We start from the raw sequence: 25,819 nt of genomic DNA, 5'->3' as shown, positions 1-25,819 counted from the left end.
ATTAATATTAAATTACGCTACTGAAATAGATATATCTAAAAGAAAAATCAATCAACATAAATATTTGACATACACTCAATTCTCTATTTAACCATCATTCGCTAAAAGAACATTTCACTGTAACAACCTAATTTTTTAGAACTAATTTTTTATGTTATATTTTTTTTCTCTATAATATTCTACTTATAACAGTGTTGAAATTTTCTATAGAAGTACACTTTTGGTAAAATTACATCTCTATGATAGTCTTACTCAAATATTAGTTGAGTAATAATATTTTAAAAAGATATATTACGTATAAAGATAATATATTGCACTATTTATGGTAATAGTTATTAGTGTCATGCACAATAAAGTATTAATATTTAAGAGAAAAATTGTACTTAAATGGTGTCCATCTTTTATAGTCATAACTAGGGGTGTTCACGGTTTGGTTTTGGTCGGTTATTGTTCAAAATCAAAACTAAACCAACTTAATCGGTTTTAAAATTATCAAAACCAAACCAAACCAAATATAATATACATTTATCGGTTTGGTTGTTTTCGATTTTGGTTCGGTTTTTCGGTTATAAACCATACATAAAAATAAAAGAAACAATTCATTCAAAACGTGAAAAAAGTGACAACAATCCATTTAAACAAAAAAATAGTTAGAATGACTGGCATTACAGAACTTTCGATCATTGAATTTACTGAATAAAACTTCAAAATTCACTATTTTGGCATAGAAGGAAGAGACAATGACATTTTCAGTCCCACAAAGAATTTCCATTGACACTCATATACATGAAACCAATAAGAAAAATGTTCTCACCTTAGACATTTTTTCTTTCATAAGTAAATTATAAATAAATTTTGATGAAACATATATAAAATCTTTAAAATTGTTTATGAATATAATATATTATGTATGTATAATAATAAAATTTATGTATATAACTTGTCGGTTCGATTCGGTTATTTCTTCGATTTTTTTCGAACAAAACCATAACCAAACCAAATACTATCGGTTCTTAACAATCTAAAACCAAATCAAACCAAAACCCAAATTAAATCGATTCATTTAATCGGTTTGGTTTTTCGGTTTGGATCAGTTTTTATCCAAACCATGAACACCCCTAGTCATAACCTCAAGTGGAAAGGCTATTGGTGACATTTTTTCTATTGATATTATTTTTCTATTTTGCTGGTTAAGTTTGTTTACAAAATTCAGTAAAGTAAAAAAAAATACTAAAAAAATGTCGCTTTCTCACCATATTTAAATTTTGAATGTATTTTGAAATGTTTCAATGAAATCTGGTAATTTTGGTCTCAAAAATAATCAACTTTATGACAATCTATATTAATCATTCAAAAGTACTTGACCATTGTTCTTTCAATTTATAATTATTTACTAAAAAGCTTTAATTTAGTCATATTAATTCTATTTTACAACATCATATACTATATAATATGATACACACGTACAACGCACGTGCCATAAAACTAGTATGCACAAATATCTGTAATAATTTGGCAGTAGGGTATGGATAAGTGTACAAATAAATTAGGAGAATTAAGGTGCATCCGAGTCCGAGAGAATGGGGGTTAGCGATAACTTTGAGCCTAAAGTGTATCTAGGAACATAATACAGAGTATATTTCTGGCATATTGAAACAGACACTTCGCTTAACCCTTGAAAAAACCAAAAACGTTTTGTCTCATAATGAACATACTAGTCAATTTTGCCCTAAAATCAAAAAGATAAATAGAGGACACTCGACTCAAACGGGCTTCCCACATTTTGCTGCATGATAGCTTTGATGATAAACCTCAAGTCTTGCAATCTCCCAAGTAGAAAGCTAAAAGGCTTTACCATAGATATCGAAAGGTCTTTTCTTTTTTTGAAGGGCTTGACTTTTTCCATTAATAAGTCAGAGTCGCTGTTTCATGACATCAGAAACAATTGCACCATTAACGAGTTTTATCAAATTGCCCCTCTTCAAAGGGAAACTTACCAACAACAGTTGCCAATTAACAGTCCATATTGTCTGAATTTCATTTCAGCAATAATCTCATCATGTTACACCACCATATAACAGAATTTAACAGCATTAAATGAAGAGATAATTTTGCTCTAACAGGATAATTGAGCACGAATCAAAAACTAAATAAAAAATTAACTTATACTCATAAGTCATAACCTAAGGTTGCTACTCTACCACATTTTGTGCAACTGAATAAAAGTTCGCCACCGCCAACACAAGTAAAAAACAGGGAAAATCTGTAGAACAAGTTTGAGCATAGTAAACACATTTTACAGGACCTAAATTGACTCAATGACCAAAATTTACAGGACCCCTCGTTTGTGGACGGAGAGTCGGAGGGGCACAAAAAAATCAAAACATAAATGAAGAAGACATAATATGTCCAAACCTGCGGAGAGGAAAAATATGTCTCTAAGCTTCACCTTTATAATAAGCACGGTATGACAAATTTTTACCTCACAATAAAACAAGGAAAATCCGGACGAACATAATAATAGATGCAACTGTTCCACCAAATAGAAAATACTGTAGAATGGTTCTCCTCCTCCTGGGACTTAGGATCCTGAAGTAGTGTGAAATCACCTCTGAGATAGCCTCACCATCAAGGAAATAAACCTGGAGAAGAAGTAGAGGTAATCATAAAAACATGAATGGCATAAAAGTTGCAGCGACTGTTGTCCACTGTTTTAGGATTGAATACATATTATGACACAATAATAACAAATAAGAAGCATCCAAAAGATAATGGTCATCTGCAATAGATTGCTAAATGTGGAAAAATGGGTCAACAACCTGACTTTACAACGACGTGTATTCAAGTATCATCTAATGACAGATAAAACTACATAATCACCTTTCGATCAGCAAAAACAGATATCTAGAAGTACTAATAAGAACTCATTAATTGCTCTGAAGGGGGCAAGAGACAAGACAGCTGAACATGAAGTAACAACTGTAAATAGCCAAGGAAAGCCCTAGAATGAGGTTTCTTTCTTCAGAAAAGTCCTAGAACAAAGCTCACTAGGGTCTCAATATAATGAAACAGACACATCGATGTTTCCAAATTGTCCTACACTTTCTCTCATCTCTTTTGTCGTGTAGGAAGATGCCCATAGAATAATTTTATGAAGTGTCTCAAATTTATTACCACATCTAGATCACATTTTTAAGTTCAACCAGGTTCTTCTCCTGGCTTCCAGATTTGTATGGACACATTTACTTTTGGTGCAGTTTCCTTGTGATCTCTCTAAGCCATTTACATGGACTTTTCGGGCTCGACATATGTCATACTGGAAATGCATACCCTTTAAAATTTCTAGCAAGTCATTTATATACGCATTTAGGTACCTAATCCATGTCTATGGACAAATAAGTGTCTGACCAACATAGAATCTAATGCATTGTCTGGTATACTTCAAGCAGGAATGGCCCACTTTAACCAAAAGCATTGACCTCAACCTAAGCAGGTCTAGGAAATGCATGGGGTAATCATTGCCGTTTTACTTATTTCACAACTCTGTTAAAGTTTTAGTGTCACAAATATGCCTCTCCTTTTCCCCAAATGAGAGCAATTTAGTCTTCCAGCAGTGAGCTCTTTCAATGAAACAAGTCAGAAAATTTATTGAAGAACATTTATAAATTTATGCTAATGTTGCATATCTCTCTAGGGGATTTGAGCAGATAGTGGGTGTTTTTATTTTTTTATTTTTTTATTTTTTGAGAGAGGAAAAAAGTAAAAAAAAAAAACAGATAGCAGGTGTTTTGTTTTTTGGGCTTCTAGAGTTTATACATCTTAATAATGCCATAATGAGGTTCAAGCTAAGTTGCTCGGACTCTTCACTTTTGGTGCTGCACCCGTATCGACACGACATGGGTTTGGGTTTGGGTTTGGGTTTGGGTGTGTGTGGGATCCATGTCCAATTGGTCAACCAATTTTGGGTACTTTGACCAAAATCAATAGAGAAAGTCTGGACAGTTTTAATGATTTCTATAATCAATACAAAAGCCAAGGTGAACTTGAAGAAAATGGAATACCTTTTATTTAGAAATTTCTATGTCACTCTTTTCTTTCAATCTCCTTCCAAGATTCTCCTCAAGTTCTCCACATAATTTCTCATAATTTAGGTTTCATAACTCTATTTTTAGTTATTTTAATAATATTTAGGAAAATCCCTGCACCCATATTCATACATGGATCCATTTCCCCGAATCTTAAAAATTGGATCATGAAGGATCCGACCTCTAGATCCGCACCCGTATCAGACACCCACACCCAGTCACGGATCTATGAAGAGGTGTGGGGGTGCCACGCCACCCTCGAACTTCGATGGAAACTCTATATATACATAGTTATATATATAATATTTATATAATTATAAAGCGTGTCACCCACAGAACAAAACTGGCTTGTGGTGCCATGGTAGGAGAGCAACAAGTCAGGGGCCGTAGATCAAACCACGGGCCATAGTTTGGCCTCATGGAATGAACTTCTAAGACCACAATTTTGGCCTAGATTCCACAGATGGAAGTAGTAAATGAAGTGGTATTATAAATCAAAAAGAAGACAGACATGAACAATAAAATTGGAGTTCAATCCAAGTACTCAGATAGTAAACATTTTTCTCTCTCTTCCAACTTTTACAGGTAAGATGAAAGAACTTAACCATTTTATGCAAGGATCACGTTGCACCTGGCTGTATGAAAAGCATGTTTTCTTGTGTCACATAACTTAAGCCATCTAAAGCAATAAAATGACAAGTTTCTTAGCATTGCTCAATTGCTTCCTCCTTAATCCTAATAAAATATTCTATGATTATAGCGCTTTTAGTCCAATGGATGCTTCATAATCTGTTGTTTGCAAGCCAATTACTATAGAGAACAACATTTTCTAAAAAACCATTTAGTTTGTGGAGTCTATATAAGGTTAGAAGAAGTATGTTAGAATAGAATAGGAACAAGATAATATATATAATTCTACTTAGAATAGAAAATAGGAATAGTATATAGAATCCTATTTGGAAAAGGAATCTAATGTAGTGTCTATAAGTAGGGTCTCAATGTAATAGTATGGATACACAGTTCAATAATATTCTATCAAAGTCTCTACGATCTTGGTAGAGAACCAAATAGCTTCCGCTGTCGGTGGGCGGCTATTACCCATATATGTCGCTCGTCTGGCCAATGATTATGTTAGCAAAAATTGGGTCATCGTATTTTTCCAATGAATATTTTCTCATATCTAATTTGCATAGTACCGTGCCATTCTTCGCGACGACTACTTTCTCATATTCGATTTGCATAGCACCGTACCGTCTTTTCGGTGACTACTTTTTCATATTCGATTTGCATAGTACTGTGCATTTTTTCAGTGACTACTTTTTCATATCTAATTTGCGTCAATAACTACTTTCTCATATCTGATTTGTGTAGTACCGTACATCTCTTCAGACTACTCATTTAATTTGTGTGGTACCGTGGATTTTTTCGAACTACTTTCTAATATATCTGAGTTGCATGGCACCGTGTGTCTTTTCAGTGACTCCTCAGATTTGATTTGCATAGTTTCATGCATCTTTACGATGACCCCTCAAATTTGATTTGTGCTAGGCAGGATTGTCAATGGCGTGCTTAAGCCCTAAAGCAAGGGTTAAAATGCGTTGAGCGTTTCATCTCGCTTAATGTGCGCTTTAGTGTTGTCATCAAGGCCCTAAGGCCTAAGGCATACTTTTCCTTGTGAATGAGAATTTCCCGAAGAGCAGCGCCATTGATGTCACTTTATCATACAAAACAATCAATTTTTTTGTCCATATATTTGTTATTCATGCTTATAACTGTTAGTCTTGAACTAAACATGAATATATTTGTATGTTCTCTCCATTTGTGCCTTTTATCAATAAATCTCACGTTTTATTTGTGCTTGAAGTCTCAACGAACCTTAGAGCTTTTTTGCGCCTTTCATTTTTTATCACATTGGTGTCGGGTCGTGCCATCATTCCGATCCTACCCATATATTTTCTTTTTCTCAGTAGGGTCGTGCCGTCAATCCGACCCTACCCTTATTATTATCTTTCTCAATAGAGTCGTGTCATCATTCCGACCCTACCCGTATAATTTTATTTCACAGATTATGACCACTTCCAGCCATCAAATCTAATAATCCAGCGCATGAGCACGTTCCAGTCAGTTTTATGATAACTTTCTTGTTTAAGATCTACTCATATCTCGATTTCGAGATGATGAGTACTATTTTTATTGACATTTTGCATCAAATCCAGTATTTCATGAGAAGACACATTGAGATTGATTGTCAATTTTGTGAAGTCGAGAGATCAACTTATAGATATCTTCATCAAGCTGCTCACTGATCCATTCTAGTAATTACATTTATAACAACCTAGGTACATATGACTTGTATGCACTAGCTTGAGGGGGAGTGTTAGAATAGAATAGGAACAAGAATAATATATACAATCCTACTTAGAATAGGAATACGACCTGTATATAGAATCCTTCTTGAAAAGGATTATATTGTAGTGTCCTAGTTGGAAAAGGAGTCTAATGTAGTGTCTATAAATAGAATCTCAACTTAATAATAAAGATACACAATTCAATAATATTCTTCTCAAATATTTCTCACAAAATAGTTTAGATGAGGAATAACATTTTTTCCTACATGGTTTAGCGAATTTTTTTTGGAGTACGATTAGGACACAAGCTATTCCTACTATTTAATACTTCCAATTCAATAAATTAACCCTATTAGATAATAGTGATGGCAAATTTCTTCATTCATTGTCGATATAATCCTAAGCTTGTGTATACTAAATTCAGTGCTTTTTCCCTTCTCATCTTTCCATAAAATTGCCATGGTTTCTCCTGCCTTAGAAAAGCCTTGATTTTCATGGTTCTCAAGCTCTTATCATGTTAAATCTTTTCTAAGAAGTTATACATCATAAGACCATTTAATCCAATTACTTCCTATCGTTCTGGGACCAAATCAGCACAATTCTGAAACCTTCAATCTGTTGCAAACTGCCCAACAGAACTGGTAGTTCCCAACAACAACACGTTTGAGGTTCAATTGGATCTTCACAGCAAAAGATGTGACAGATATGACCACATGCAGGTTCATAAACATGGGAAACAGAGAGTTATCTTTTCGATATGAATACATACCGGCAGGCTGTTGAGAAGTGCAAGTGTCATAGAGACGTGAAAGGTGAACATCAAAAGTCTTTCCAGTACATAAGGAAGATGTGCACCAAATTTAGCTGACCAGCGAGGTTGATATGAAGTCAAGAGAACTGAATGCTTTATTGAAATTGCATCACCCACAAAAACAAAGGTCTTAACACAGGGGTTCTCCCTGGAGTTGTTATCATCAATTACACGTGTTCTTCCAAGGTGCGAGCACTGTAGGGGAGAAGGGCTTGAATATGTGATCTCCACCCATGCAACACCAGTTGACAAAAGTGGAAGAAAGCATGCTCCCTCCTACAACAAAACATCAATTATTCACATATTCAAATGTATTCTGTGTGTTGTTGTGCTCAACCTAATCGCATTTGTGTATTATAAACTACAGGAGCAATATTTTTTGGCAGTTCATGACAAACATGCACAACTGGCAAACTGATACAAATGTGTAACTTCTGGTCTCAATGGGAGAACACTGAATTGCGTACCTTGGAACACAAGCAGCTGCTCCTATTGCTATGAAGCCTGCCCCAACCATCACCACATTTCTCAAGCTTCAAGACATCCTTAGCATAAAAGCAATGGAATACACCTCCATCCCTTTGATGGTTAACCTCAAGATTGTCATCTACAAGCATTGCCTGGTCCGAGCATGGAATGGTTATAAATGCACTTAGTTCATCAGGACAAGTTCTGTTGCCTTTCAATGAAACACGTTTGCCTTCTTCAACCAAAGAATAGGGAATACAGTATCCTTTACCAATACTTCTTTTCATAGAGTTCTCAAGAAGGCTGTGATTCTGGAAGTTTTGATAAGAGCGTTCAGTTAATACAGCAATAATTTGTGACCACTCCTGAGCATTATTGATGCGGAAATCATCCAATGATATAATGACATCACCAGGAGACAAATGGCCAGACAATGGCGATGTTGGAGACACCTCCAGTACCTGCTCAAGATCATGTGATTGTAACCCATTAGCCACATAATGCCTAATTAGGTCCCCCAAATTAGCACATTGCAGTACAAGAATTAATCCTCAATTACCATGGGGCCTTCATCATGAATGTAAAATGGATACAAGATCAAGGGTTGAAGGAACAATGCCCAGGCACAAACAGCACAAAGCTGAAAGATAATAAACACATTAGTTCAAAAACTACAGAATATGATAAACAAATGGAGATCGACTAGCATTCTTTAATAACTAAGAGCTGCTATAAGCACCCACAACTGCATTATGCCAAATGCCAGCACAGTATATTCGAAGAGCAGAAACTTTGGATAGTGCCTGCAGTAACTCATGATCAAATGCCAGTAAAGCGCCTGGAAATAATACAGCCAAAAATACAGCGATGTACTCCATCTGTATGCCCTCACTGCATTCCCAGAATGTCGTGCCTACAGAAGCAGTTGTGAGATTCATGTACCACCACTGCTATGTCTCAAAACATGTCAACTGATCAGGTTTGCACATACAGTCAGCCAAATGTAGAATCAAAGTCCAAAGATAATAAAGAATACCCTGATATAACATAACCAGCACTAACTAAATGCCTAATGTTCAAGTATGTGCTATGCTCTGATCCGGTTGACTTTCCTAGCAGCATATCTATTATTCACAGTGCAGCCTTGGCGCTTATACACCAAGATTTCATAGAAGCTACTAATCATGAGTAGCAAAAAAGCACCTTAAAAAAAGAAGATATTTGAGAACGGATTGCTTGCTTATTCCCTACCTTCTCAAAAAAAAAATGCTTATTCCCTCTAGCATGTTGGGGTTTAAATAGTGTTTACAAGTAATCCCAGAGAGAAAAGCAAAGGATTCAAGTGATCCTACAAAGGGAAGGAAAGTAATTCCTGATCATTTCTTATCCTATTTACACAATTATAGAGATTCTAAACTTATTTTATATATACAAAGTATTGAAAGAGTCCTACATTGGTTGGTGAAGAGTTGGATGATTTGCAGATTGCAGATTCAACATGATGCAGTAGTATCTGTTGTTTGCTAGCAAAATACCAAGCAGTCGAGATAAAATTCTCCATAAATTTTACATACAGTATCTCCGATAACATATCCTATATGGTGACTTCCAGTACTCCTCTTGTTCCTTTTAATCATCCTTCTCAATATTCACAAAGATTTTTCTCCCTTGGTACATGGAGGAACGAAAGAAAGTGATTTACCTTTCTGTTCAATTCGATTCTCCCTGGAATCAGACTTCTCCACCGGAGTTGACCAAGCAGAGGTGCCTGCCTCCAAGAACTGAAGTCGTCGAACCGTTGGCTGTGACCCAGAAGGAGGCTCACCAAACGTTATAAGATATAGAAACTTCTGTGAATCTGAATCGGAATGGGGGTCTTCGTTCCCTTCATAATCGATTGAACTTGAGATGGAATGAAGCTACCAAAGGTGAGCGATGTAGTTTACAGCTCAGCCCATCCTCTGGAGTGACCAATTTCATCATCTTTGTAGCTTCCCTTGCAGGAATTTCGGATCAAAGTCACAGTGTTTGCTCAGTCAGTGCACGTTACAAAATCCTAGCTAAAATGCGCCGAGAGAGAAACATATTCTAACCTGAATCCCCTCCATTTCCGAAAAAGAACTTCTAGAGTAGGGACTCAAACATTTTTGGCTCTAGTAAAAGAATTTTCAAATGTTCCTTTCATTACGGTAACAACTTCCTGGATAACAACCCGTAGGGGCTCAAACCTTAGGTTTTGATAGAATTAAGATCAAAGGATGGGGTGGGTAGCAAGTAACAATGCTAGTCAGCGAAGAGAGAGTGCACCATAACATCTGCTAGAGAGATGAACGATGCTTGAACAGGAAGATGAGCACTAATGTTGGACAGAGGAGTTGTGCTAGACACTGAAAGGAAGAAAAACAGAAGAAAATGTGGTCAGACGGGCGACACACATTGACTGGCTGTTTGAGCAGTTGTAGTATGCCTGCAAATGTTAAGAATCTGAAAGTCCAGGATGTTGTCTTCCCAAGCATTTTGTCAAGCAAGGGTGGCACTGAATAACCGAAAGCCTTTTGGTGCTTAGAGGCACTCCCCCTTAGGAATACCAATATAGCTCAGTATCTGAGTTTGTATAGCTTGGTTTACCCCTCCAAAGTAAATGGAACACTTCTGCGGATTAGCAAGAAGACCATAAGCTTGGGAAAATTGTGAGAAGCACTGGAATAAACATGGACGGATTGTGCATCACCCCTGCTAAATGAAAGCAGGTCATCAGCAAAGCTTAGTTGTATGATTCTCATCTTGGCACATCTTGGGTGAAAATGGATTTTTTTTATCAGTGTGAAGAGTCTTCAACAGTCTATTAAAGTATTCCATAACAATAAAAAATAGGAAAGCGGAATGGGGTATCCTTGCCTCAGACCTCTCTTAATAGCTAAGGGAGGAGTTGAAAAACCATTGAGTGCAATAGAGTAGGTCACAGTAGTGAGGCATGTCATGATCCATTCAATAAACAGATCTAGGAAAAGAAGACTGACCAGAGTTTGCTCCAGCCTCCAAATAAACTCTTTCTACTGAGTCATAGGCCTTCTGGAGATCTATCTTCAGCATACACCTTGGAGAAATCCCCCTCATACTGTATCCCTTAACAAGTTCATGGCCAAGGACAATGTTATCAGATAGCAACCTTCCTGGTACAAATGTTACATATGTTATCAGCTTCCATCAGTAAGGTCTTCAATGATTTTACTCAGTCTCTTGGTAATGATTTTATGATCTTACACAACATTGCAACAAGAAGTTGGTCAAAAGTCTTTGATAGTGACATGATGTTTCACCTTGGGAATTACAGTGACTCAAGTACATTTTGATCCCTCATTTGCTCCTGCTCAATCACACATAAGAAATTATGTCTTAGTAAATCTCAACCCGAAATAAAGATTCATAGCCCTCGTTTCACCTTGGGAATTACAGTGACTCAAGTACATTTTGATCCCTCATTTGCTCCTGCTCAATCACACATAAGAAATTATGTCTTAGTAAATCTCAACCCGAAATAAAGATTCATAGCCCTCGTTTCCCTCCAGCCCGAACATTTGTCCAGAAAACTCTCTGCCACTCAGAACCACTTGTAAGGGATGTAGAACTCAGGATTCTCAATAGAAAGACAAAGTCGGCTAAGCACCAAAGTAATTGGCAGGTGAACCAGGATCCGATTCTTGCCCTTGAGTTTCCATTTTTCGGATTGGGCTTCGGATTTTCTTTCCCCAGACGTTTCATTAATCAAAGCACCATGGGAAATACATCTATGTCAGCAGATGTTATTGTAACGAACTCTCTTCCTCAACAAACCCTAATTATGTTGCAGAATAACAGCTTAAAATTCCCAATCATCTCTAAGCAAGGCCTTCCAAGAAGCCTAGGCTTTTGATGGCTTGCCAGATTTAATTTTTTATTAGATGAATTAATTTACTTGACTGGAACCGCAGAAACCCATTCACTGAGAATTTTAATCATCACCCATCATATATGCATTGCCCACGCAAGTAATAATTTCTCCCCTTAGTTCAAAAATCAGTAGAAATAATGAAAGAGTGCAAGTAAGAGAAAGGAACAGAATCCTTCAAGAAGATTTCCATGAATACACATAGCAAGTATAGTATAATACACATTTTACATTTTTCTCAAAACAATTTCAAAAGAGCATTAGCCTTAACCTTGCAGCAGCTAGAGCATGCCCAAGTTCATGCACTGAAACCGATATGAAGGAAGACATGCATAGATATCCAATGTCAGCCACTGAGATGGTCAAGCCTGATATCTGCACATCAAAACATATGAAGCAGATGCCAGTGTTTAGAAAGCCATTGAATCTGAGTGCAAATAGCTGTTTCTAGCCCAGATCATGTATATGTAGGTCACACCATGCTCACCCCTTGCCTTAAGCAATTAAGGTAGCATAAATGTTATCACTCCTTAGTCATCCAATAGTTACAGCAGTAGTTATTGTCCTCTAATAGTGCAGTTTTTCATTCAAGTAATATTAGGAAGTCATGTCCTAGTTTCTAGGGTAGTTATTATCTTATAAGTGTTGTGTTTAAACTATCTGTTTGTCTCAGGAAATATAAGCAGAAAAGTAATTTCAGTTTTTGAGTACTTTAACTCAGAAGATTACAAGTTCTCTCTCAACGAACCAGCACCATAGGTCGTCGGGGGAAAACTTCAGATTTTATCTTGCAGCATCCCATAACTAGATCCATAACAGGTGACCATAACAATAAGTCAAGGCTATCTCACCTCTTGCCTTAAGAGAAATAGACAACCAATATGGATCCATGTTGAGACCAGCACACCTGATGCCTTTTACTTGAGTTTACAAAGTCTTTTTGCAGGTCTCTTTTTGTGTTTTTAGTGTTCGAATGTTGTTTTGTAGATGTTTGATTTCAAAATGGCCAAAACATGGAAAAACTGAGAAAATGCCCAGAATTGGCAATCCACGATCCGTAGAATAGAAGTACGGGCAGTGGATCCTGGCATGGTGCAAAAAGATCTGAGAGATGGTACCTGCAAGGTCTTCTGAAGTCGACCAATCCATGGTGGAAAGTACGAACCGTATGTCACATTCACGATACGTACATCTAAAGAAGACAATGCTGGAAGTTTTACGAACCGTCGAATATTGTACGGTCAATGGATCAAACCATGGCCATAGTCCAGTACCTCTAGGAGGGAACTCACGGAAGACTTAAAAGCAATTCACAGACCGTGGATTTATGTATTGTCCGTGGATTGTATCGATGAATTTGACAGTTTTAAGATTCCAAGTTTGTGGGTCATAAATACATTCAATAGGGGTTATGTAATAGGGAGTTACAATTTTTTATATTTTTTGAGTTTGGAACAATATTCTCTCTCTAGTTACGTAATGCGAAGCCCCAAATTGCTCCTGAACAAGAGCCCCAAAATTTGTATGCCGGAGCATGAAGCAACAAAGAGACCACTAGAGCCAAGAACAGAGTTCGCCTTTTACCCAGATCTTTTGAGCTGGTGGATGGCAGACCAGTGGTTATTTTCACTTCAGAGGAGAACGAAATTCTTGCTCAAACATGTAAATGGACATTGGTTGGTAAGTTCTCCAGAATTCGTCCCTCTATTGATATTATTAGGAAAGACTTTGCTGAAATTATTCCGGGTAAAGGTGTTATCACCATCGGAGCGTACGATATGAGGCATGTTTTCATCGACTTTGATAATATTGAAGACCACCTCGATGTCGCTTCAAGAAGCTATATGCCACTCGGAGGAGACATCATTATGAAAATTGAAAAATGGAGTACGAACTTCAAACCTGAATCCAACGACACCACTGCCCCTATCTGGATTACCCTTCCAAATCTGCCATGGCATTACTACGAGTGGGATGCAATTTGCCGTATTGTTGAACCAATAGGAATCCCGCTAGTGTTGGACAAAGCTACTGTTTCAAAAACAAGACCAACTACGGCAAAACTGAGAGTAGAAATCGACCTTGCAAAACCAATTCTAAGAGAAATTACAGTTGAAATAAGAGACAAAAATGGCTTCTTTGTGCAAAAGGTAGAATATGATACTCTACCAGCCTTTTGTTGCCATTGTAAAATGCAAGGCCACAACGATAAAAACTGCAGAATTCTTCATCCCGAATTAAGAGAGGAACAAAGAGGAGCGGGGGATAACCAATCTATGAAGGCAGACCCCTCATCCAGTGGCAGGACAGAGTTGGCAAAGAACCTCAAAAAGGATACACTGCCAAGAAATGAAAAGGGGCATAAAATTGGACAGCAACAGTCACAAGCTATTACTCTCACTAAGTCAGTAGACACACAACTTGATTCATATTCAGAAACATCCACAGGTGCTGGTGGATGGAAAACTGTTACAAGAAGGGAAATGTAGCTAATGCACAAGTCAATAAAACAAAGAACGGAAAATGCAATAGTGTTGGTATGATGATGGCTGAAAAAAACAATACACATACTTGTAGCTCCATAGGTAGTCAAAATGCAGTGGTAGTAACTCACAACACTACAGAAGAAGTGGAAAATATGGAGATATCACTCTTGAATGCTCCCAGCATATGCAACAACTCAACACCCAGGTGACTACTAAGCACACAAGACTTGACAAAGAAAAGGAAACCAAAGAGAAAAACCAAAACCCAATAAAAACTACCATCGGAAGAAACCCCAAGAAAAAAAAAAGGAGAAAGAAGTTGAATTACCCGAGGTTGATTTTTTTTTGAGAATTACCTGAGGTTGATGACCAATGGCAAATCTTGAACACTGATCTAGTGAAGGTTAACATGGAGGAGATCTCAAAAGTTAATAGAAAAGGGAGGAAGTTTTCTACCAAAGTTGTTCTACCGAGAGATTTGATTATTGGTAATGAACACATTAGTAAGGAGAACAAAAACTCAGTTCATCCTCCCCACTTTGGGCTAAATTCTAAATTAGCGGAGAAATATGCAGGCTGGAGAGACAAAGAAAGAGGTCAAGAATATCAACCTATGGATGAACCTGATCCACCAAATGTCCAGGATCCAGGTGGAAGTGTTTTGCCAGTTAATACGAATCACAAGGCTACTGCAATATCTTACGGTAATGTTGATCAAGACCAGGTCATGCCCATGGTTACTCTACCAGAGGAAGAAGATCGATCCAAATCAGATGACGAAAAATCTACTAGAATTGGTGAATGACTAACATGAAAAACTATCAAATCCACTGATACTCAACGGGAAGTGATCCTTTTCAACAACTTTTCTCCAAGATGCCTTAATGGACAAAATAGAGAGGAAGACAGTGGCCTTAATGGACAGAAGGCCATCAAGATTTCACTTAAATGTACTCAATGATCAGTACACTTTCATGGAATGTAAGGGGCATTGCCTCCCAGGGAGCTGCTGATAGACTCAAATACATCAAACAACAATACAATCTTCCTTTCATCTTCCTACAAGAGCCTATCGTAAGGGCAGGAAAGATTGAAAGATACAAAAGAAAGCTAGGCTTTCAATATTGTTTTTATAATTGTTCCAATAAAATTTGGATTTTTTGGTCCTCTGATTTTGTGATTAACATCATTGATGACAAGGAACAACAGGTTCTTCTACATATTACTAAGTCCAAGTCCCTCTGAATTTCTCTATCTCTGTAGTTTATGCCAAATGTGAGGAAGCAGGCAGGACTAATCTGTGGGATGAAATTAGAGCTTCTTCCAGCGTCATCAATGGCCCTTGGGGGATTGTAGGTGATTTTAATGTGGCCTTAACTCTAGTGAAAAAATTGGTGGAAGACCTTATAGAGTAGAAGAAGGATTTGATTTTATCTCTTGCCTTACTGACTGTCATCTACAGGGTGGAGGTTATCTTGGTGCTCCATTTACTTGGGGTGACAATAGAGACCCTCGAAATACCATTTGGAAACGGTTGGACAGATTAGCATATAATGCAGAATGGTTTGACCTTTTTGGAGGCACTATTGTTACCCATCTTGCCAGAACATGCTCTGATCATGCCCCCCTTCTCATTAACTGTGGATCTAATGATACGGATCACACAAAATATTTTAAATTTTTAAATATATGGGTTGATCATGACGACTACTTGGGAGTTATTCAACAATCTTGGTCTCAAGAAGTCCAAGGGAATCCTATGTTTATATTGCATCAAAAAATCAAGAGAGTGTGCAAAACACTCAGTGATTGGTCCAGAACTGCTTTTGGAGATATATATGAAGAGCCCAAGAGGTTAGAGAGGTTTATCGAAGACCTCGAAATGACTTCTATCACAGACAATAGTCCCGTTAACAGAGAGAATATTTCTAAAGCTAAAGCTGAGTATACAAGATTTTTGAAGTTGCAAAACTCTATTACGAGGCAAAAAGCTAAGGTAAAATGGTTGGAGGATGGAGATGCTAATACTGCATTCTTCCATAGTATCATCAAAGATAGAAGAAGGAAACTTTCCATTCATAAAATCAAAGATATGGAAGGAAATTGGGTTGAAGGGAGCGATAATGTCACAAATGCAGCTGTACAATTTTTCCAGAAGCTTTTCAGTCGGAAGAAATATTCGAGGATTCTCAAATCCTTAGTGTGGTGCAAAAAGTAGTTACTGATGCTGACACCATGTTTCTTACATCACTACCTACTTTACAAGAAGTGAAAGATTGTGTTTTTTCTATTGATCCTAACAGTTCCCGGGCCCTGATGGTTTGAGTGGCAAAGTTTATCAAAGTGCTTGGAATGTGATTGCTGAAGATATTCACAGGACAGTTTTGGCCTTTCTCAAGGGGGCATCCATTCCTAAATTCATGTCTCATACTTGTCTTATCATGCTTCCTAAAGTTGACTCTCTGCAACAATTTTCTGATATTCGACCTATTAGTCTAGCAATGTATCTAGTAAGATAATTGCAAAGCTTATCAACGTCAGACTCAACTCTATCTTGCCAAAAATAATCACCACTAATCAGAGTGGTTTTGGACATGTGATTACATCTCGTGATCTGAAATCATGAGATGAAATCAACGTTTGGACATGAAATTTCATCTCATGATTTCAGATCATGAGATGAAATCCCAAATTCTTTAAAGAACTTGATTTGGGAATTTCATATCATAATGTGACATTTTTTAAATACAAAAATCGGTCTACAAGTTTATATTTTGTTAAAAAAACACCAATTTATATTCTACCAACCATTTATTTCATATATAAACAAACTTTATAGTTGATATTATTACTCTTACCAACCTTCAAACCATGGATATAACCATTACTCTCACCAACCAAATTTATTTTTACTTCAAATCAACACCTACTTAATTTATTATGACCAGCCATTATTATGGCCATTACTCATGATCAAGTTTACTTTTTATTGAACTAAAGTTAATCAATAATTGTTGTACTTTTTTAGAATAGCTATGTGATAGTGTTTTATACTTTTTGTGAATGAACTTTTGCTTATTTGGTAACATTGTATAAAGAAATGAGGCAATATTAATAGTTTTCACACCTTACGGGATTTTTAATGTTTATGAGCAAAAAGTACAACTTAAAAATCCAAATTGCATGTCCAAACAAAACTTCAACATCATCTCATATGATTTCATATCATGATTTCATCTCAAATGGCCAAACGAGCCCTTAGAATCAAAACAATATTTTCTACTTTCACGAAATAGAAACTAGATTGTCAATCAATTATTTGTCTAATTTGTATCTTTTCTCGCCTATTCTCAGTGGGATTCGATCTCAACCTTGTTGGGTTACTATATTTGCATGCGATCGTGTTGCATCATCTAAAATATTTGCATGTGACCGTGTTAAATCATCTTAAGGTATGATTTGAGTGTATCACCAACGTTTCCAGCAAATTAAACAAGCATAACATCTTGCCTAATAAAATAAACTAAGCTCAAGAGAGAGAGAAAAAACACCAATCTTCTCTCATCTTTTCTTAAGTTTTTTCCTTTTTACGAGGGTGGTAACTTTTAATTGCATGGAGAACAAGAGAAGAACTGGTACATGGGTCGAATAAACACCAGAGCTTTGATTGCTAAGTGATTGAAGTTCATTTCTTGGCATTCAATGTTCTACTATTCTGTTTTATGAATACCAGAAATGACAGGAAATATCATTTTCTTGAAATACTATTTTTGTGCCTAGCCATGATGGTAATGAAGTATTGGCATGAAGCAGAGTTATCCAAAGAACAAATAAAAACCAAGTGTCTTAATAATGTGAGAGAATACATACCGTAGAAGAAAAACCAAACAGATATTCACTCATCACATTGCTCATCTGGGTGTTGCCGTAATAAAGACACAGTATTTGGATGATTTCATATAAAAGAATCTGGCCAGAATGAGAAAAATGATTCAATGGGAAGATATTAAACAAACTGGGTAAAGCAGATCCTTTCCTTGCTATTTTCAAAAGAATAGTTAGATAGGAGTTGAAACCTTATAAAAAGAATCAGATAGGAGTAAACAAAATTAAAATGATAAACTCTAGCAGGTGGACATACCATAGTAACAGCAGATAAAACGGCAAGACTAAAACCAACACCCATTGAGAACCAAGCTTTCAAGAACCTGCAACAAATGTAGTCACTTATCAAGACGTAAAACTGACCTCAAACAGTAGCCTCTATAAGTGAAAAAAGGTAAAAGTTGTGAAGAATATAATATACACACACTGCTATAGACAAATACAGGGAGGTTCAAATTCAAGACATTTAAGCTTTCATGGTCCAAAACCCCTGAGGTGCTAGTCTAGCAGTTGAAGAGTGGCATAACAACCTTGCAATCCAAGGCTTGAGTCCCAATAAAGGCCACGCTATATGAATTCTTCCAATCTGTCTAATTCTTTGGTGGGTTTAATTACCCAGTATATGTGCAAGTGATAGATGACATAAACCCGGATTCCGACACAAACAAACAATTAAAACAAGTTAGAATCTTGTTTATTCCATCAGTCTAAGCCTTCACTACCTCATACATGCTGCTGGTGGGAGGTAGCAGGTATACCATGGAATTAGTTGAGGTATGTGCAAGTTGGTCAATATACTACGGTTATATTAAAGAAAAGGACGGTTATGTTAGAAATTCTGATCCAACCTCATTGGGCTTGTGGATCTCAGAAATGTAAGCTCCATCAAAGCTTTGATTTTAAAAGGTAAGAAATTACATTAAACTGCAATAAGTAGGTGTGTCATATTTCCAGCAATTTTATCTTCCTTGTACATAAAACTTGCCGTAAATGTATGAAATCGGTATTAGAATTAGCATCTAACGCAAAAGAAAGATACGCCAAAACTTCAGATACTGCAGAACTCTACACCTAAAACAAGAAAAGTGGTTGTGCTTTTATGCTCAAAATATCTCAATGTCTCTTTTTCACAAAGCCAAAGAAATGCAGGCAGGAATATGTCCTCCAAGCAGCTACTTCCCTTTTCTCTCTCTCTGTCACTGCCAGCTATCAACAGTAGCTCCGACTGTCTTCGGCATAGCCCACTGCACTCCGAATATGTTAAGGAACATGTCTACAACAGCCTTAACAAATGTATACTGCCCTAGGGCGTCTGCTGAAGTTTCACAATCCTTATAGCACAAACAGCATCTACTAGGCATGTTAAAGCCTCTCCTTAGCAGGTTTTCAATTGTTAAGCATGCAACATGTAAGGCCATATATTGTAATCACACCACCCTCAGTGAGGCTTCGGATTACATAACATTCTCCATGTCTTTTGCTCTTCTCTTCCTCCATTACTGCTTAAGGCCTAGTAGCAAGATTTACCAGAAAAGTTGCCCTTGTTAGTTGTTAGCAAGTTCACACCACATAGAATCTGGCTTGCCCTCTGTTAAATCAATCCTTGTGTTATATTCATCAAGGGTGCAACACTGTGCTCTTCCTTCCCATAGAAAATTGTTGCCTAACTCATGTAGCTGCTTCACTACGGATTTAGGCATAGCATTGATGAGTGGTAGATTTACGTTCATTTGAGGCCTTTTTAGTTCAACAATGAATGTCCTCAATGTTAATTGTGTCCTATTCTGCAGCTATGAAGGTTAAAGGACAAGGCAAGGATGAATAATGAAAAAGAGGCCAAAAACATTGAAAGGAGTGTAAAACTCCCAACTGGTAGTCGCCTAACAAAAAGGGCGTATCGCCCAAGTGGCCTAACCTTGCCGAAAGTGACAGTGCTCACAATTAAAAATATTCAATGTAGGTCGGCGGACTAAAAGATGAAACAGCGACTAGCCGAAGCTGAATGGGCGAACTAGAAGACCATCGTCGAAGGTGACAGAATTAAAGTGAAGGCTTAAGGGGAGAACAAGTGATAGCATCCAAGGAAGCTCTACTCCATTGAAGGACAAGGATGAAGCTTTAGAAACTCCAAGGAGGCCCATAACAAGATCTCAAACCAAGGAGTTCAATGATAAGCTCAATGGGCTTCAATCGCTGATCCAAAGGTGTCTTATTGGGGAAGAAGAGCTCAAGCCCAAGGGAGAGGAATTGTCCAAATGCTACAATTATTTGGTGGCCCAAATTCAAGCCCAAGATGAGGAATTTTAAGGGCAATTTTCGTGCAAATAAGGTCAAGAAGAGTCCAAGAATCAGCCACAACAAGAGTTGCTTTTTGCCCAAGTTTTGAGAGAAGACTAGTCAAACTTTCCAAGATTGTCAAGATTCTTTTCCTAGTTGGGATTTACCTTATTTATTTATTTATATATAGGTTATTAATATTTTCCTTAGTCTATTTATGGTCTCCTAAGTACCATTTAATGCTTTCCTAGAAGTACTAAATTTGTTCCTAGTTAGGTTACTTTATTTCCTTTCTAGAGTAGGATTCCTTGTAATTGTCTTTCTAGGGTCCTTGGACGTTTTTTTCCCCTTCTCCTATATATAGGAGTCCTTTTCATTCATTAAAGACAATTTACATTGATATTAATAATATTTGAGAGAGTTCTTTGAACCTTTGTGACTTGTTCTTTGAGAATTTATCTTTAAACCTTTACTATTCATAGTTTAAGGTATAAAGTAACTTCTTCTTGTGATATCTTTGGTTTCTTTTTGGTATTCTTTAGAAGGTGATTAGTTTCTACATACTAATTATTGTCTTTAGTTACTCATAAAGCGGTCAAGATCTGAATCTATCGTTTTGATTCGTTTTCTCAAGTAAAGGCGTTAGATTTCTTCCATAAATCTATACGTTGTTACTTGGATCTTTTCAAGGCCTTAGAACATCTAATCCTTGGAAATTCGTGGATCTTTCCTTCGAATTTCCCATATCTTTAGTTAGTTTTTTTTGTTTCTTTTCTTTGTGCTTCCGCATTCTAATATTCAATTCTCTATTTGTGATCTCCCTTAACCTTGCTGTTATCAACAAGGTGGTAATCGCGATCCGCCGAATGTGAAAAGGCCAACTCGATCGAGTCCGCCAACTGAGGTTCATACACCTGAAGCCTGAAACAAATGAAGGGCGAGTCAAGGGACAAACGGCGATCCACCGAACATGTTTGGCGAGCCATACTAATGTCACCAAGTTGGTCACACATTGAATTTTGGGCCAAATTTTGGGAAACTATAAATAGTCCAAAAGAGAGAAAATAGAGGACTTTTTGGAATCACATTTTGGATATCATTTCAATATTAGTTTAGAGAAAGAGATTGAATATTTTCTTTTCACCCTTTGAGAAAATACTCTTAGTTTTGGGATTTGTGAACAACTTTGTAATTGACAATTGAAGGTTCAAATTGAAGTGGGTCTTGAAGATTATTGTTTGATTTCACTTTCCCAATGGTTGAAATCATAATGGGTATACTCTCTTTTCCTTTTATGAGGCTTGGCTAAAACCCCAAATCTAGGGGTATGATTATGGGGTTGGCTGTTAATTTATTGTAGTGGGTTTGTGCCTTGCTCTGTTTTATAGTTGTAGATTCATGGATTTAAGCTAATTAGCATGGGGTTAATTCATGGGTTAAGATTGCAAACTTAATTCTAATTTAGATCTTCGATTGATATTCGAAAGAGATTAATTAAAGTGGGTAATTAGTTTAATGCCTGCAATTCAGATTTGTTTACTATAATTTGCTTGAAAGAGAACCCTTTGGGGTGGCCTAGTAGGTTGGGCTTGGGACTTCCATGTTGGAGGTCTCAAGTTCCAAACCCCTTGCCAATGAAAGCAAGGGGTTTGCCTTCTCGGTCGAGCTCGTCACACCGGGTTTGCCTAGTGTGGGTTACCTCTCCTATGTGGTTTGCGAGCAATTGCATAGGAGCGGGGGTTTTACCCTGTGCGCACCCTAAAGATAGCAGTTGTGGATTTCCCTTGTCATCAAAAGAAAAATTGCTTGAAAGAGAAATTGTAGTTCAATTCTAGTTGTCAAATCTGCTTGAAAGAGAGATTTTAGTAAGGTATTGGGTTGATTTGTGATTCACATAGATGAGACCGAAAGGAGATTCTATGATTTAATGCTATGAGATCGAAAGAAGATTAGTGTTATTTAAGATTACCTAGTCTATCCATTATTGTTTAGCGATAATAAGCAAGCACAAGCACCCCTACTTGACATTGATACCAATCCTCACACCCCTGATCTCTACTTGTTTGAAATCCAAATTTTAGTTTAATTGTGTTACTTGATACCAAAATCCTTTTCGTAAATTTGGTGGAATCATCTACCCATCTCTTTTAATTGCTACAAATGAATTGGTTTACACCCCTATTTTCCTAATTGAATTCCTTGCATTATATCACTCTCTATGGGATTCGACCCTGACTCTTGTTGGATAATTTTATTGCTAACGACCACTTATTCTCTTAATTGTTTTGAGGGTAACTTGAGCATTATCAAGCATGTAATATGTCCTCTTATTAAATTCAAGCAATTCAGGATGAATTGAAGTCAAAGATGGAATTTTCTAGAATTCAAGATACTCTCACCAGGCGAGGTTATAGCAAAGAATGCAACAAAAATTAGAGGCTTCAGAGTTTAAAGCAACAAAAAAAAGGCCCAGCCGTGAGAAGCTTGGTAGACAAGTCCATGGGGACAAGAATTAGCTTTGTACCTGGCGAGCTAATGACGGGGAGCAGAAGTTGAGCAGTACAAGACTCTCCTCTGGCAAGCTAATGGCATGCATGGCCTATTTGCTTAGCGTGAAGTCTGAAGGCTATTTTAGTCTAAACATGTTTAGTACTAAGTATATAAGGTACAAACCCAGAAATTTTAGGGTATCATTGACACTTTGAACGCAAGGGAGCCATTGGAGAAATTGTGAAGCTTAGGATTCATTTTGAGATCATTCTTTTCCCTACTTTTCTTGCCTTTTTTTATGAATTCTTAAGATTGTATTGAGATTAGAGCATGACTATGAGTAGCTATACTATATTTCTATGGTTACGGTCCTCTCATGAATTTGATATCTGGATATTGATTTGATGAATTCATTACTGTATTGAGTTATTCATTTGATTCTTGTGCTTAATTATTTGATTATCTGGCCAACAATTGGATACTATTTATGAATCTTGAATTGACCCTGAAAAAGAGAATTGATTGCCATAGGACTGAGTATGGGAAGCTCTTGAACATGGGCATTAGGAAATAGAGTTGTGGTTAAGATGGAAATATACATAATGTCCTGCTTAATTATCTATCAAAATTATTTGTGTGTCATGTTAATTCTAATTGCATAAAGATATAGGCATTAGGTTACAAATTACACCAACAAAGTTACAAAGATTGAGAATAAGCTAAATAACTTCAGAGCATAAGCCATAGAGCACCTCTAGTTAACAACAAATCAGCAGCTTAAACTTCTTTTGCAAATTTAATATTCCTTAAATTTGTTTAACATAAGATACGCATAAGGAAATCCTAGAAATGGTAAAAACATTTTGTAATAGGTTAGGCAAACTTCAAAATTAGATTTTCAACCTCAGAAAAGAAGCAAATGTGATTGAAAATAAGGAGCATCAGCTGCTACTTGGTAGAAATTAAATATAAAATGTGAGACGAAATACAATGAATTACATAAATTGGGTAAAAAGGACCTTGAAAAGCATGAAGCATATATCAATTAGAATGGTTTAAAAAAGGGCACCTTGAATATCTTCGTCCGAAACGAAACAAGGGTTCATTCAATATTGACGACTTGCAGTCACAATACCTGCAAGTTTCGAAAAAGATGGCTAATAACTCAGCGCCAACAACTTCAACCTCGTAAAACACTCTTAAATGCCACGATATGGAAAAAGAAGAAAGATTTCATACCAACAAGAAACAGCGTTAGATAGTCGATTGACGCGCACAGGTAGTAGAGTCTGATTGCTTCGCCATTTGCCAAACCTTCGAACTCGTCTCCCTTCCATTACTCTTTTTTAGCATAATATATATGCTGCTGATACTAATTCCCAGACTGGTACTCCTTTTCAGACCTATCAAATATGTAGGGGAGACAGCACAAAGAACTGAAAGACTAGATAGAAATTGATTTATGCTAGTTGAATGTAACAAATGGTGATAGCTTCAGCTCCCAATTTAGGGTATGTACCCGCCCAAAATATAATAAATCAACCGGCTTTAGTCATCGACCGCTCTTAAAGTTGTTCGTATAATTCACTTACACATCTCAACTAAGACTTATACATATTGAATATGTAAATTGTTCAAAACATGTACATATTAAACACAAAATGTTGATATGGCAAAAAAGGTGTTTTACACTTCCCTGAAGCATGTGAAAAGATTCAAAATAGCGTCCTTTTGATTATATTTTTTACATTTTTTCTTCTTTTATTGACACTTGACATTATAACTAACTAAAAAACATTTTTCTTCTTTCATTTGCACCTTTTGCAAAAAAGAAAAGAACCCCACTCCCTACCTATCATCTTCTTCATACTTTAGTTTGCAAAATTTCCTTCATTTTAGCTCTATCATTATTTTTTCTTTCTTTTTTATAAAAAAAAAAAGGAATATTATTTCTTCCAAATATGAAGATAAATGAAAATCACCTATGAAGATTCAGATTTGAAAGAATGAAGTTCGTATGATTTATTTCAAATCTCATAAAAATAAGGAACAAATATGAAGAAGAAGAAAGAAGATAAATGATTTTTACATATAAAAAAGGTTAGCCGATATTTGTTTATCACAATTTTCGAACAAAGATTTTTACTCAAATTTATATATAAACCCATTAAATTTATCAAAAATGACATTCAAAAATTTGAAAGAATTAATTTTTGAGTTATCAATTTCACTTTGTCATCGATGTAGAAATGAATAACCGCCGGCAAAATTTTCTTTCTTCTTCACTCTTAGTATGAAAATGTATATATATTTTTTTTAAAAGTTAATCTTCAAGTTATTTGAAAAGAATTAGGTTTTGTAATTTGAGAAAAAATGTGTTTTGGGAAGAAGATGAAGATGAAAGGGGATTGGGTAGGGGTGGGGTTCGGTAGAATAGGTTGACATTTTCATTTTTTTCTTTTTCTTTTTAAAAAAATTAGACATTAAAAGTGTTTGAAATAATTTTAAACAAAATTTTTTTTTATAATTTTCGGGACCCAGTGCCACATGTTATTTTTTAATTAGTTGTTTTGCCACGTCACCGCAAGTGTATCACACATTCTTCATATATTTTGCTGATTATCAAAAAATGCCTAATAGGAACAATTTTTGAATTGGTAAAAGTGTTCAATAGGTACTAGTCTTAGTTAATGTGTCTAAGTGAATTATGCGGACAACTTTAAGGGGCCGCTGATGACTTAAGCCAAATCAACCTAAATCACATGTAAACCCTTACAACATACAAATCCTTATATATCCTTTTCATCAAATGGAAGTGAAAAAATTAATTTCAATTTAATTTTTTAATTATTTTTAATATATATTATCCATATTGGGTATATATTTTATTTTATTTTAAACCATTTTCGGTCCACATCTGGACCTATTTTATTAACTAAAAAAACAGAGGAAATTAGTTCCTTACAATTTAGGCCCAAATGGTCCTTTCCACGCTATCACGAGAAGCTAGAGCTCCGCTTGGAATTTCCAACTCCATCCAT

At 36.2% G+C, this 25,819-nt stretch overlaps 1 protein-coding gene across 1 annotated transcript; it reads right to left on the bottom strand.

Annotated features, from left to right (window-relative positions):
• Positions 1-2,395: 2,395 nt before the first annotated feature.
• LOC125813081 (membrane-bound transcription factor site-2 protease homolog) lies at positions 2,396-24,175 on the bottom strand. Its single transcript, XM_049492571.1, has 10 exons — positions 24,018-24,175; positions 23,848-23,913; positions 18,268-18,334; positions 17,997-18,095; positions 11,912-12,015; positions 8,456-8,603; positions 8,272-8,352; positions 7,712-8,173; positions 7,203-7,520; positions 2,396-2,642 (listed from the first exon to the last, which is right to left on the bottom strand). The coding sequence occupies exons 1-10, from the start codon at positions 24,113-24,115 to the stop codon at positions 2,484-2,486; spliced, it is 1,602 nt and encodes a 533-aa protein (XP_049348528.1). The 5' UTR covers positions 24,116-24,175; the 3' UTR covers positions 2,396-2,483.
• Between the last annotated feature and the right edge of the window lie 1,644 nt (positions 24,176-25,819).

The sequence above is a fragment of the Solanum verrucosum genome, unplaced genomic scaffold, assembly GCF_900185275.1.
Source record: "Solanum verrucosum unplaced genomic scaffold, falcon-dt-bn FXZP01000256.1, whole genome shotgun sequence".
Lineage (NCBI taxonomy): Eukaryota > Viridiplantae > Streptophyta > Magnoliopsida > Solanales > Solanaceae > Solanum > Solanum verrucosum.
The sequence above is the reverse complement of the archived record's forward strand: the minus strand, read 5'-3'. Positions and strand labels throughout refer to the sequence as shown.

Coding starts and splice junctions, on each gene's coding strand:
- LOC125813081 (XM_049492571.1), bottom strand. CDS start 24,115: ATGGAAGGGAGACGAGTTCGAAGGTTTGGCAAATGGCGAAGCAATCAG. Junction 18,335..23,847: donor TTCGGACGAAGATATTCAAG/GTGCCCTTTTTT, acceptor CATTTGTTGCAG/GTTCTTGAAAGCTTGGTTCT. Junction 18,096..18,267: donor TTTTATCTGCTGTTACTATG/GTATGTCCACCT, acceptor CATTCTGGCCAG/ATTCTTTTATATGAAATCAT.